The sequence below is a fragment of the Monodon monoceros genome, unplaced genomic scaffold (assembly GCF_005190385.1).
Source record: "Monodon monoceros isolate NGI ecotype Baffin Bay Population unplaced genomic scaffold, NGI_Narwhal_1 Super_Scaffold_9, whole genome shotgun sequence".
Taxonomy (NCBI): domain Eukaryota; kingdom Metazoa; phylum Chordata; class Mammalia; order Artiodactyla; family Monodontidae; genus Monodon; species Monodon monoceros.
Genome location: NW_021703786.1, coordinates 26519246 through 26534520, shown reverse-complemented (window position 1 = coordinate 26534520; position 15275 = coordinate 26519246). Strand labels below are relative to the sequence as shown.

The following is a 15275-nucleotide window of genomic DNA, read 5'->3' as shown; positions in this document are numbered from 1 at the left end:
GCCCGTGCACCTAGAGCCTGTGCTCCACAACAAGAGAAGCCACCGCAGTGAGAAGCCTGCACACCACAACGAAGAGTAGCCCCTGCTCACCACAACTAGAGGAAGCCCGTGCACAGCAACAAAGACCCAATGCAGCCATAAATAAATAAATTAATTAATTAATTTAAAAAGAAATAAATAAAAAATAAACACTGGTTTGATTAGAACTACTCTGTATGCTGTGAGTAGAAAGTATAGGGTCCCATGAGAGAGGGTAAATGTAGGGTGATTGTAGTTTATCATCCAAACCAGGACATTTTGGGAATGTAAGAGGGTACTGTTAATAATATGTCCAGGCAGAAGGTACAGCTGGGGCTGCCCCAGGAAACCAGGACATCCGGTTACCCGGAGAGACTTAATCCAGCCCACTACAAGCCTTCTCTGGCCAGCTTGCTCCCAGCTTTGAACCAGCCCTCACCCATAGCTATGCGTAGATAGCACAGCCTGGACATGTCACCGCAACAGCACGTTTCCCCAAGACTGGACCTAATCACGCTTTTCAGGAAGCCATGTCACTGCCTCCATGCTGCCACTGGCAGGCTGGAAACAAGCCCCTGGGTGCGCTTAACACAGTGGTTAAGAACTCAGACCTCGAGGCCGTGGGTCCCCCACTTCCCAGCACTGGGAGCACCTGGGGGCTCCAGGCTGCTGCCGGCTACCACCCCTGACATTCTAATGGTGCAGCCTGGGCATCAGGTCTTTAAAGGCCTGCGGGTGATTCTGATGTATCAAAATTTGAGAAACTGCTAGTTTGAATCCTGGTTCCACCACTTGTTAGCTGTGTAGCTTGGCAAGTTCCTTAATCTGTCTGTGCCTTAGCTTCCTTATCTGTAAAATGGGAGCAATAGGTGTGTTGTAGGCGTTGAGTTAATACGTGTGAAGTGCTTAGAACAGGGTCCGGTCCATAGGAAGTATGCTATGTTAGCCATCATTATTACAATAATTATTTTAATAAGTACTAAATCGAACACTTAAGAACCTTCCAAAGGCTCCACAAGCAGGCTTAAGGTCCCTCAGGATGTTTTTGGAAATGAACTGGAGGGTGTTTGCCTTATGTCTTTGTAACCAAAGGTCTAGCCTGTTGAATTTCATTAAACCAAGTGAAAGTCCTGACTTAAGGCAGCAGCCCCAAGGGTTAGCCCACAATAAAAAAAAAAAAAATTTTTTTTAAAATTAAAGTCCTTCTCTATGGGTCACCCCTCCACATTTTTCAGTTACTGTCTCTGCCAGGGATACATGGCAATGGTTAATGATGTTGATTTGCAGAATGCTAGGAAGTGTAGACTCGGGAAAATGCTTCTGCTATGAGAAAAAGGCACAAAATGAAAGGTTTTGTTAAACAGTGTTTATACAAAATTGAATGATTCTCTTTTGCAAAACCTTACAAATAAGTATGTCCATTTATAATAAATATTTACAACATATACTGGAAGGCTATACAAAGAAATATTAAGAGCAGTTATGTGTCTGCAATAGAATTAAAAGTGTTTCTTCTTTACTTTCAAAATAATGTTTCAGAATAATGTTATTTTTTAATGTAAAAAGCAAATATTATTTTAAATATACATACGCCAGAAAGAAAAGGCAAGAAGGAAATACATAAAATGGAAACAGTAGTTACTCTGGGCTGTGAACTGATGGGTAATTTTTTTTTTTTTTGACATTGACATTTTCCAATTTCCTCCAGCAAATATCTATTACTTTTATTTTTTTAATTTAAGAAAAATTGTCAAAGTACTATGTGATACTGTTTAAAGTGTCAAATATTATTTCTGGGATTATAATGCAGGGAAGGTGGTGGTCCCTGCCCCCTACCCCACATCACCCCACCCCTGGAGCAGATGGTCTACACATTGGGCTGTTTCTTCTAACATTCAGTTCAGCATTTCTACATAGTGTGTTTCTTTCTTTACTTTTTAAAAATCAGTTTACGGTCTGATCCACTGACATCTCCCGTGAAAAACGAGACATCCCACTCTGACGTCTCCCTCCCACCCCAAGTGTAAGGTTTTCATTTGGAAAAAAACAATTTAAATTATTTGAAAAAAAGAAATCCACTTTTGAGGCTCAGGCGCGCATGCTGTGTTTTCCAAGAAGCCTCTTTAATCTTCCTAGATGGAATTTATTCTTATAGCAGTTTGTTAATAAAAACAGCCTTTACTGAATGCTTACTGTGTGCCTGGCACTAGCTGATTTGACACTTATAACATCTCTACGAAACAGAAACTATTAATTTCCCTATTTCACACATGAAATTGGGGCTGAGGTGTGTTCAGCACCTTTCCCTTGGGTCCCAGGACACAGAAACGCCAGAGTGGGGATTTGAACTTTGGTAGGTGTGACTCCCAAGGGCCCAAGGAGGTTCTCATGGCTCCCAGGTCCTAGCCTTAGACATGCTGGTTGGACTCTCGCCCAGCCCTGGCCAGCAGGGGGATCTTGAGAAAGCTATTTAATTGCTCTCTGTCTCAAGTTCCTTACTGGTAAAGTGGATCTAATACAGGAGGCTTAAAGGAGGTTATTAGGAGGATTAAAGGAGTTAATTCTCATGAAACGGGCTTGGCTCACCACAAACACTATCAGGATTACAATATTTTAGTTACTGGCACATTCTCTAATGCCCCCTATTAAAGGCAGAGGCAACGGTTGGGTTAGCCTTGGCTCCCCCAGGACCTCGTGCTCACTGAGAACCTGAGAATCATTGATGAGATGTGAATATTACATAAAATAACAAATGGGGAATTTAAAAAGAGACAGTGGTGACACTATTTGTATTTTCATAAAGGTAGAATCTTATTGTAGGCAATATTATTAAAATAAAAGCTTATAAAATTCCATTTGCATATTTTTTATTGGATAACAAATTTTCTCAGTATAGTCTCTATCATAAAAGCTTTCCTTTTTTCCTCTTTTTTTTTTTTAAGCACTCTTTCTGCCCTGGGCCTAGACCACATCCCAGTGATTCTACCTCCAGGTTCTAGGGGAGGAAGACAGGGCTCACATTAATGAACTCGTGACTGGGAAAGGTACTAGCTTTCGTCCCTTCTCTACAAGGGCTGTGGACAGTGGTGTCTGGTTCAGTGAAGCTCGGAGCGGGGAGCACCAGGCCTCCAGACTGATGGGTCAGGGCTCTCGTGCTGCAAGCTGGGCCCAATGGTGACTGGGCCTGAGACACATTTCCTTCCAACTCCATCACTCCTCACCTTGCTCCAAATTCTAGGGTCCCCAGACAGCTCTTCACCACCCTATGCAAAACAGCCCCCAGAGTGGGAAGGAAAGGGCCGGGGGTGAAGGATCCACTTCTGTCCCCTTCCTTGTGTGTTTCCTTCTCATCTGGCTGTTTAAGGCTGAGGCTATGCAAAAATTCTCAATTCTGAAAGGAGAAGTGTGGATAGTGGGTGAAGTTTATTCAATAAGAGGAATCTTCTACCATAGTCCCCATGCTACTCAGGGGTTACTCCTTTTTAAAATGGAATAATATTGTTGTTTGTTTGTGCTTCCCAAAACCTTAGTTGCTCAGTGGAAAAATTTGTACATAAAATAGAGAGATATGCAATAGGAGGTGAAAAGCACATACCCAAACACCGCCATATTTTTAGACGGTGGAATGGGCAGAGAGGGAGACGGGCTCGTTTGGGTTCTCAAAGCCAGCGTCTCCAACTGCGGGTGCTGTTACTTCCCTTTCTCTCTTCTCACTTCGCTGTCAACAAAACATCTGACCTGCAGGGGTGGGGGGTGGCTTGGATTCTGCTAAAAACAGAGTAATGATGCTCAGACAATGGCAAAGTACTTTATTTTTGTTTCTTTTAAGCTAATTACGGATTTCTCTGGAAAGGGTGGGAGCTGGCTGGTCTCCCTGCATGGAAAGTAATAGCTCAGCGAAGCACCGGTTTTCTTGAGTTGCTTGACCTCCAGGCTTGCTCCTGATTCTTGATGACAAAACACATTCAGTGCCCTTGATTGATTTAGAGGAGAAACTGCAATATTGGAGGATGGAACGCAGCCTGTCCTGCCTGCAAATGGAACGCCTCGGCTGTGATGGTCTTGTGTTTTGAGAGAAGATTAGCCAACAGCTGAGCTTGAAGGCTGTGAAAACCCAGCCTCCTTGGTTCTTCCTGGGCAACGTGCTATGTTCCCAAGGCATCTATTCAGACCCTTTCCCTGCCCCAGTTGTTATCCCAAATTTACCCCTAGATTTACCCCTGACTTCTGTTGTATTTGACCTACACACTCAGGTTTTTTATAATTGTTCTCTGCTCACTTTGCTGTTTCTTTGGCTTCTGGTTGCCAAATAGCCCGAGATTTTGGGCTGGAAGGGGTCTTCTGCTCGACCTTCATATTGTAAGACAAGGTCCCCCCCCTCTCTGTACAGGAAGGTCAAATGTTATTCTGTTGTTTCACATCAGAGCTGGGCCTAAAAGCCCCTTCTCTCTCCCAGCTGCACATTGGCAGCCTGATGTTTACCCCCAGCAGGATTTCATTAACACTCTCTCCCCTTCCATAGCTTGAACCAGATCAGGTTTTACGCATTTTTTGAGATTTGTAGAACTTGTTTTCATGATTAAAGTATCTTATTTAGAGGCTTTGGGGCAAGCAGGAGATGTCCTTGATTGTGAAGAATTGGAGATATTGGGAATCAGAACATCAGGCCCAAGTGGCTGGCCGATCACACGCCGTGGTAATGAGATCACCCAGGTGAGAAAAGTTAGCCCTTGACTTTCCAGCCTGTCATTAGTCATCGACACTCACTGCCTTCTGGAAACCTGGAGCCATGCTTCCAAATGCTTATCTGGGACTTTAATAGAGCCGCTCATGGCACACTGGGGAGAGGTTTCTTTTAGAAGTCATGATGCTGTGAAATGATTCAAGCCCCTTCTTGAAACTTCAGGTTGGGAGCTAGGCTTTCATCTGCCCATTTCTTGTTTTTACATGAATCACAGAATTTTGACCCTGAAGTGTCTTTAGAGGTTCACCTTCTTTAAGTTTCTGTTGTCTCAGACGTGGAGACTGAGGACAGAGGAGGGCAGAGGCTCTGGCAATTCTGCAGGAATTGGTGGTGAGCTGGGGACAGAATGTTTTCATCTAACCCTCAGTCCAGGACATGGACCCCAAAGGCCTCTTGGTTCTGGGGTCACATTTGTAAAACAGTAGAGGGCGTGTTTTGTTATGTAGTTTGGGTGTTTTGTTCTGATGTATTAGATGGAAGATTGGATAATTGCTTCATAGTATTCATTTGTTCAGTACAAATAGTTACTGAGGGCCCACCATGGGGCTGGAACAGAATCATTGGGGGAGAATATGGCCTAATATCCTCAACGAGAATATTGTCCAGTATCCCCACATCTGACTGATTTTAAGTTATCATCAGGGTCACCTGATTAAAAAATAGAGATCCTGAATCCCTGTCCTCCCTCTCGCTGTGATTCAGTAGGTCTGGGTGAATCTTTATTTTAAAATAGTTTCCCAGGTGATTCTGACAACCTGCCAGTTTTGGGTTCCACGGGCTCCGTTACTACCTTCGCTTAGAATGCCAGACAGGGTGAGTAGATTTCCCCAGGTGACATACTTCATAGGTGAGGAAACTGAATCTCACGCAGATTAAGTGGGTTTTCCCCTGTCACAGGGCTAGTTAGGAATGAATGGGTTTAATGCTGCTGCTTTTCTGTAACTGCTGCTTCCTGCAAGAGTGCCTGGGGACACTGGCCTTCACTGTCGCGTGCTGCAGGGTGACGGGGCAGAGCCGGAGTTATGCTGCTGCCCTCAGGTGAGAGTGGGGTCTTCTCAGGACCCTGCAGTCCTGAAGTCTCTGCTGGTGACTGTGGGGGATATTTTGTCAACACAGAGAGCAAGGAAAAGGCAGATTTTAGCCTCTATTTCTGTTCTGGTGAATTTGCCCTGAATTTTAATGGGAGGATTGGGCTCATCAGGATGTAATAACCAAATAAATGTTTAGAATGGTAATGATTTAATCCAAGAATTTTAATTAAATACCTGTGATGTGCTAGGTGAGAATGATCTGGGATTGCCCTATTCACTCGGCTGTTGAAAGGAACACAAATGCCATCAGGACCTTTATATGGGCTGCCACATTGTGTCAAAGCCCTAGGAAACCACACTGAGAAAAAGGGTCTCTTCCAGAGCCCACCCTGAGGTTTTAGATTAGTAAAGCACACAGGGCTGCTAGATCTCGCTCCAGCTACAGACGCATCATTGCTGGAATTGTATTGGGCACTCACTATATACCAGATACCTGCACGGGTTAATTTTATCCTTCAAGGTGGGTATTATATTCACCCAGTTTTATAGTTGAGGAAACTGAGGCTGAACTAGTTAAGGGATTGACCAAGGTCACAGACATGGAAAGTGATACAGCTGAGATGCAGATACAGGTGGGCCTGACCTCAAAACCTAAATGCAGAGGGGAAGACGAGCCTCTTTGCCTTCTGCCCGGCTTTATCTAACGGTTACATCTGTGTCTCACTAGACACTGTGTTTATTGAAGGCAGACACCGCATGCTGCTTGGGGTTTATAATCCCTCCGCACGGGACATAGTTATCCACAAACTGTAAATACGCAATGTTTATGGAATACAGCAATAAAGTAAGGCAGGAGGCATGCCACGCATAGAAATCTGTAGCGTTTAGTTGTTTGCACATGAAGCTCTATCAAAATAAGAATAAACCGTGCAGAAAATAAGATGGATTAAACAAAAAATTATAATTGTCGAAATTAATTTTTTCATTTAGTGTTCCTTGAAAATAAAAAGAAAATCTGATTGATACTGTGGAGGATACTACGCCCCCCCCCCAATACTATCTTCTTTTGTAATGTTATCAATTGTTCTTTCTGAAGTTTTTGCTGCTTTTTCAAAATCTGGAAGAAACAACAAGGGGTTGAATCCTTTAATTTCAGAAGCATGTAGGTCCATTTGTAATAATAAAAAGCTTTTTTCCAAATAACACAGTTTCATTTATAGGACTGACTTTGATATGACGCATCTATTATACCAATTGCCATAAACTCTAGAAAGCTTAATTGTGGTAACGATGGTAACGGGGAGGCAGGGACGCCTCTCGCTGTCTCCTGGGAAGCATGGCCAGGACACTCTGAGGAAGTTTGGCTTATTAGCCACGCCGTAGATCGCGCTGCATTCTGGGTCTTGGCAATATGGCGTCCTCCTTGATGTGCTGATGAGAGGAGTTTCACTGTAGCTTGAAACTAGAGGGCAAAACTCCCCAAACCCAGTAAGCCCACATTACGCGTTTTCTCCGCGGCTCCGTGTCGCCTGTTTCTCAGGACTCGTTCTCAGGCAGGAGAGAGCCACGGGGCCGGAGGCCAGGACCGGCCAGGCCGCGCGGACCCGGGGCTGAGGAGCCGGCTGCGGGCAAGCACGATGGGCCCGTCCTGGCTCTGGTTGCAGCAGCTCCGGCGAGTGCGAGATCCGCAGGGCTGAAAGTGGCTGTAGGAGACCCGAGGCGCTCTGAACCTCTTCCCCTCGGCCGAAGACCTCAGCCCAGTCGGCAAACCGGCACCAAGAGCGGGCGGCCTGCCTGTCCTCGGATCGGCTGAGGCGTTGGAGGCCGAGAGCAGGGTCATCGTGAGGCCTGGAATCTCGCACGCCTTTGACAGCTCCGCTCGCAGCCCCTCCGGGAACGGACAGCCTCAGAAGCAGCCGGTGACTTGGGATCTGGGGGCGTGTGTGTCTGTGAGGAGCTCCTTGGGTTCCCTCATTTCCCACCGCTCTTCCCACCCCTTCTGACTTCTCGCGCAGAGTTAGAGAGAAGGATCTCAGACTTCTTGCCTCAGCGAGGATCTCCGCACACTCTCCATCCATTTCTTTTTCTACTTTGCCCTTCTCTGTTTTTTATTTCACCAATTCTGGTACACACTAGTTTTTAAGGCTGGAGGTTCTCGAGCGCTTGCTGCCCAGGACTCCCCCACCCCCTCCCCCGCTGATGGAATCCGAGATGCTGCAGTCGCCTCTCCTGGGACTCGGGGAGGAAGATGAGGCTGATCTTACTGACTGGAACCTGCCTTTGGCTTTCATGAAAAAGAGGCACTGTGAGAAAATTGAAGGCTCCAAATCTTTAGCTCAGAGCTGGAGGATGAAGGATCGGGTAAGTGGATTGAGCCTGCGTCTCTTAGACCTTGATAGCTTTTACAAGTTAAGAGCCAGAAATATGTCCTTGGGAGAGCAGCGATATTTTTTCTCAGCCACATGTTGCAAGTCAACCAAAAAGCACAAACCATTTCAGACTCCATTTTTTAAATTGTAAATGGAAAAGTCTGTTTTGGTTAGTAGTTATTCACTGGATAGTGTTAATTAGATTCAAAGTAAGTTCTAATTCAGACAATGGAAGTTAAGCAAGTTAGAAAATACAGCATTGCAAATACTTACATGCTCTTTGATATACTTTGTACTGTTAAACTTTGTACTGTTAACACTTAGAGGAAAGACAACTTGGGATATAATATTTGTCCCAACGTGGTTAGTCTACTTAGTGGCTAGTTTACTTTTTTTGTCCAAGCTAGGTGGAGTGCAGAAGTCTAATATAGTATGCTAGGAAACAAGATTACTGGCAAATGTTCAGCTAGTAACAAATTAATGCAAAGTTATTTTAAAGTTACAATGAGCTTCATCATAGACTTCTAAACAGTTTGTCTTGAATCAAGACTTTCATACTTTTATGTGGTGTCGCGATACTGTTAGGTGGAGACAATTTCTCTAATAGTAGAGTATGATGGGTTGGAACTTGGGTCTGGTAGGGGGTCCTCGTGGTGTTGGAGCGTGGATAGTGACTTAAGAAGTTAGTAGGAAAGAAAACAGTCAATTTTGTTAAACCTGTCCTTAATCAACCACCATCTATTTCCTGGCCTCCAGAGCAAAAGGGTGGGACCGTCTCACCCATACACGCTTATAATTTGTTTTGGGTTTTTTTTTGTGCTTTGTTTTCTCCTTCAAGACTGTCTTTATTGATTTGAACATTTTAGCCTAAGAGGGGTAGTTGGTGGTGTAATGCAGTGTGCTTGCTCTGGGTTTATGGATATGTTTATATAAGATTGTTGATTTTAGTGTATGATGTTGAACGTATATAGGATTACCCTTGTAATTCTAGCTAGTCAGTCACTAGTAACTTGTGCTTCAGTTGTTATTAGGAAAATTTGTTTCATCCAAAAGTAGTTTAGGGACTAAAAAGAAATGGTCATTGGAAGAGATTGTATAAAGTCTGTCTTACGGACATCTTTAGTACTAATTATATGGTTTAAAGCTTTTGTGGTTCGTATGCATATATGAAGAGACTTATTTTAAAAGTAACTGTAATCTTTTTTTTTCCCCATTCTATTTGGAGGGCTTTTTTTTTTTCTTTTCTTTTGAAATGTGGTTCCCTTTGCTACTCTAAACCCATGCTTAAACTGTTCAAAACTGATTGATGGATTTATTTTTGACCTTTTAATTACAACAATTGGTGAATGATTAACATTCCCTGATAAGCTCTTCATAGGTTATTAAGAGGAAGAAAAGTTCTGGGAGTCTGAGTAATTACTGAGATTTTGACTTAGAAAGATCCAGGGGAGAAAGTTTGCTGTGTCCGACCTTCACAAGTTGTTTAAAGAAGATCAGCAGCTAACATTTTTAGTTAAGTTTGTGAGAGCTTGGCCTCTGGACATCCTTGTATTCTCGTTCCCCTGGTTAGACCCTGAGGGGACCTTTTCAGCACACTATGCTAGGATAAAGGGTACAGATCCAAATGATGCTGAGAGTTGGAAGGTAGCGTAAATGAATGAAACAGGCCAGATAGAAGGAGAATAATGGCACAGGTTCATAGATAAATGGCAGCTGAGGTTTGACTCGTGCCTGACTTTCTGGAGGCTGAGATCAGTGAGGTGCTGAAGAGCACAGGTTGCAGCTTAAGGGGCAGCTGGTCCTGGCCAGGTCTCCCTCTCTCTCTCTTTTCTTTGAGAAGCCAGAAAACTTTTTTTATTTTTTTAAATGTGAAGTTTTCCGATTTTAAAATATTGGAACTAATTCGGATATTACAAAACACGAAGCAGTCCATTTGTGGGGTTGGCTCTGGCCTGTGGGTTACCCATATGTGACTTCAAGATTCTAGGAATCTTGAGCACGTGGGCATGATGCCAGACTGCTTCCCTGTGCTGGAGGTGATCTCCAGCAGTCTGATGATGCAGCATCATTGTAAGGCAACAGGTGTGGACCCGGTTGTCCTGTACCAGGACCTGTGTAGACTACTTCTTCCAGTGGGCAATTGACTGCCCTAAACGCAGACTCAGTCATTGCTTTTTCCTGTGATCTGTACGCAAGTCCACATACTTTTTTTTAAAAAATAAATTTATTTATTTTCTTTATTTATTTTTGGCTGTGTTGGGTCTTTGTTGCTGTGCACAGGCTTTCTCTAGTTGCGGTGAGTGGGGGCTACTCTTCGTTGCGGTGCGCAGGCTTCTCATTGTGGTGGCTTCTCTTGTTGTGGAGCACGAGCTGTAGGCTCGCGGGCTTCAGTAATTGTGGCTCACGGGCTCTAGAGCGCAGGCTCAGTAGTTGTGGCACACGGGCTTAGTTGCTCCGCGGCATGTGGGATGTTCCCCGACCGGGGCTCGAACCTGTGTCCCCTGCATTGGCAGGCAGATTCTTAACCACTGTGCCACCAGGGAAGTCCCAAGCGCACACACTTTCATTGTATATGTATCAGTAGTTACTTACTTTTGTCCTATTTAGTGGAGTTGTTAAGGGTTCCTAAAATTGACAACTTTACCAAAGTTGAGTGATGACTCCAAGTTTTCTGCCTCTCGGCATTTGGCATCCTCACAGAACTACAGCACATGCCCACTCTCGGTTGGGATTCCCACAGTCTTGGTATTGAACCATTCCTGGTTTTCAGATGCCACTGTTGTTGCATTTTAATTACTAAGTTACTGTAAGTTTAATACTGTTATTATCAAATTATCAAGTTTGTTGTTTGGTTAGTTCTGTGTGTAGTAAATATGTATGTGCCTCACTGGCATTTTTGACTTGTGATTTTCAGATAACTGGACATGTGAATTACAGTTCAAAGTGATTCATTCATAGACCTATGGCTAAAACAGATTTGTATATAACTCCGCCATTTATGTTTTACTGTGATACTTTATAGTTATCACAGAGTTCATTTTCCGGAAAGGGGGCGTGTGGAGATAATTGATCTCAGATGGATCTTTACCTTACATATGTGGGATGGAATCAGGGAAGCCTGAGAGCTATTGCTCTGAAAGAAAACCATTGACAGAGACACTATACCTGCCTGTATGTAGGAGATGTAGCTATAAAATGATGAAGCCATTTCCCAAACCAGTCTTTAGCCTTAGTCACCTTGCTTTGTAGCTGTATTTGAATAAACCATGGAGGAAGCCGAGTAGATACATTAAACTGATATATGGATAGTCGAATGTTTAGGTTGTCTTTGGAGCAAGGGGAAATAGTAATACTTTATAACCCTTCTTTACTCCTGTTTCCTCACTTTGCATCCTCTCAATCTACTCCATTTAGGCTCTCTTCCATGCCACTCAGACTGCCCTCCACAAGGTCACCATTTGTTGCTAAATCTAAATGTCACTTCTCTGTCCTTATCTTTTCGACTTCTCAGCAGCATTCCAGGGTGGACCACTCTCTCATTCACACAGCTTTTTCCTCACTTGCTTCTGTGTCTTCCTGAAACTCCAGGTCTTCCTCTGAGGTCACTAACTGCTCCTCCTCAGACTCTTTTGCTGGTTGACAGCTGAGCGTAGAGTGTTCCAGAACTTGATCTTGGAGCCCTTTCTCTTTTCTCTGTATACCCCTTGCTAGCTGATCTCATCTAGTCTCATGGTTTTATGTGCCGTCTACATGCTATGACTCTTGTCTCAGGTACCTAATTGTCTGCTTTGCCTTGGTTTTCTCCACCACAACACACTGTCATCACCACCCACTCAGTTGTTCAAGTTGTAAATCTAGAATTTATCTGTAATTATTTCTTCTTCCTCTCCTCATTGTACTGTGTCATCAGCAGAACCTGTCAACTTTGCCTCCAAATTGTATCTTATATCGGACCACCTCATTTTGTCTCCACTGATGTGAGCCCAGTCCAGGCAACTACCATCTTTCATCTGGATAGCTAGAATCGTGTCCTGACTGGTCTCCCTATGTCTACTCTTGTCCTACAATCGATTCTTCACGTATTGGTCAGAGGGAGCTTGTTAAAGTGTAAATCAGATTCCATTACTTACCAGGCCGCTTGGAGTAGAACACAAACTCCACCCTGGTTCACAAAGCTTCATGATCTGGCCCCACCTGCCTTTTCTGCTTCTTGGATGGAAAGGCCTGGAATGCTCTTCTATCTGACCTTTGCATACTTGGCTCCTTCTTGTAGTTTGCACCCAGCGCCTAGGTCACTTCCTTTCCTGATCACCCCATCTTAAGCAGCTCCCCAGTTGCTCATGATCACTCTTTATGTCTCTGATATTTTTCTTTATACCCTGACCCCCAGAAGTGAGCTTTTTAATCATAAAACAAGGACCTTGTTTCTGCTGGCATAGAGGACAGTGCTTGGCACACAATAGGGATTCAATAAAAATGTACTGATGAAAAAAATGAATCATTCACCAAGGGCTTCCACATAGATTATGTCTTTTAAAGCTCAGTAATAGAGATCGTTATCTATGTGTGATTGATGAGGAAACTGGGGGTTGATTAAAAGGCTTGCGTGAAGAGACATAGTTACAGGGCTCCAACAGAGGAAGCAGAATCTGAGAAACACAGCCCAGGTAAAAACAGACAGGCAAAACTGTATCACAGTGTCTCCACTGGAAAAATCCTGCTGAGAGGCCATGGAGGCTGAAACAAAATGTATGGAGAAGATGAGGTGGGTGGTGGTCAACCACCAACAGAACGATTCTGATGGTGCAGCCTAGCTGTTCTCACAGTGTGCTCGGTGCTTGCTCGGGTCCCCGAGGTGACACTGTTTTCATAATAATAGAAGATGTTAGTTATTGGCCTTTTGTGCTGATTGTGGGTGGGTGAAACTGCTGGTGCCTGAGCTTGACTCAAGATGGTGGCGTCTGACTGTGCTGATGGTTATTGTTTTCTTCATTGCCACATGCTCTCAGTAAAAAAAAAAATCCCAGTTTCACTTCAGAATGCCCTTGATAAAACATTAAAATGATTAGTTTTCTTAAATCTTGGCTCTTTGATACACGCCTTTTTTATCCTTTGCACGAGGCATGGTTGTCTGAGGAAGAGCACCTGCGGTTGCCGGCTGCACCAGTTGCTACCCTTCCTGAAACACAAGCTGCATCTGGAGGAGGCTGGCAGGCTGGCCCTGCACGGTCAGGCTTGGGTTCTGACGGACATTTTCTGGAAAACGAACCAAGTGAGCTTCACTTCAAGGAAAACAACTGACAGTATTTGTTGCTAGTGATAAAATTTGAGCTTTCAAGTGAAAATTAGAGTTTTGGAAAACCTGTATCTGCCACTGTGAGCTTCCCAGCTTCCCAGTACTTAAAGATGTTTCTGATGAGATGATGGTGATATTAATGAATATGATCTTTTTTATATTGTAGAATGAAATGTGTCCACATTTGGAACATCTGCATAATTCACTGAACCAATATTTCCAAATGACCAATTCATGATATTATAAAATCATCCATGGGTAAAAGATCCAAAGTTAGGCCAATGGATTTTAACGTAATAGGGTATGAAGAGTTATTGCTTTGGTTTTGGATAGATTAAATTTTCTATTTTCTATTCTATTCAGATAGATTGCAGCAAACCTTTAAGAAACTACCACTTACTGAGTTTTGATGTAATATCATAGAAGAATATTTCCAATTATTTTGCTCAACTGTTACTCCTGCTCTTTGCAAACTATGTGTCTTTTTCAGTCCATATTTTTCTCACATACTTCAGCCAGAACAACATATCACAACAGATTGAATGCAGAATGTGAGAGTTCAGCTGTCTTCTATTAAGGCAGACATTAAGGAGATTTTCGAAAAACAGTGTCACTTGTCTAACACTTTTTTGAAAATATAGTTATTTTTCATAGAAATCTTTATTGAAAATATAACAATTTTTAAGTGAATTAATAAGGAAATATATATATATATATTTGGTTTTAACCTCTAACATGGAAAATATTGATAAATGTAACATATAAAAAGCTCTTTGGGAGTCTTCAGTAATCTTTAAGAGTGGTTAGGTGTCCTGTTATCAAATGTTTGAGACTTGTTAGTGTAGTTAAAAGAAAGTGGACATCACAGAAATCTATGGCATTCCTATACACCAACAACGAAAAATCAGAAAGAGAAATTAAGGAAACAATCCCATTTACCATTGTAACAAAAAGAGTAAAATACCTTGGAATAAACCTGCCTAAGGAGTCGAAAGACTTGTACTCAGAAAACTATAAAACACTGATAAAAGAAATCAAAGATGACATAAACAGATGGAGAAGTATACCATGTTCTTGGATTGGAAGAATCAATATTGTGAAAATGACTATACTACCCAAAGCAATCTACAGATTCAGTGCAATCCCTATTAAACTACCAATGGCATTCTTTAGAACAAAAAATTTTACAATTCGTATGGAAACACAAAAGACCCCAAATAGCCAAAGCAATCTTGAGAAAGAAAAACAAAGTTGGAGGAATCAGGCTCCTCGACTTCAAACTATACCACAAAGGTACAGTAATCAAGACAGTATGGTACTGGCACAAAACCGGAAATACAGATCAATGGTACAGGATAGAATGCCCAGACATAAACCCACATACATATGGTAACCTAATTTACGACAAAGGAGGAAAGAACATACAATGGAGAAAAGACAGCCTCTTCAATAAGTGGTGCTGGGCAAACTGGACAGCTGCATGTAAAAGAATGAAATTAGAACACTCCCTAACACCATACACAAAGATAAACTCCCAATGGATTAAAGACCTAAATGTAAGACCAGACACTGTAAAACTCTTAGAGGAAAACATAGGAAAAACACTCTTTGATGTAAACCACAGCAAGATCTTTTTTGACCCACCTCCAAAAATAAACAAATGGGACTTAATTAAACTTAAAAGCTTTTGCACAGCAAAGGAAACCATAAACAAGACAGAAAGACAACCCTCAGAATGGGAGAAAATATTTGCAAATGAAACAACAAAGGATTAATCTCCAAAGTATACAAACAGCTCATGGAGCTCAATATCAAAA

At 42.7% G+C, this 15275-nt stretch overlaps 1 protein-coding gene across 4 annotated transcripts in view; it reads left to right on the top strand.

The window, feature by feature from the left end:
* The first annotated feature begins 7230 nt into the window (after positions 1-7230).
* The window catches only part of RPTOR (regulatory associated protein of MTOR complex 1), a 352911-nt gene continuing 344866 nt past the window's right edge, over positions 7231-15275 (top strand). For 2 of the 4 annotated variants that reach the window (XM_029212152.1, XM_029212148.1), the window contains exon 1: positions 7951-8154. In XM_029212152.1, coding sequence (XP_029067985.1) covers positions 7993-8154 — 162 coding nt within the window. In that variant the 5' untranslated portion in view covers positions 7951-7992. Of the gene's footprint in view, positions 8155-15275 lie in introns of all 4 variants that reach the window. The other 2 variants (XM_029212147.1, XM_029212146.1) reach the window with 2 other exon arrangements.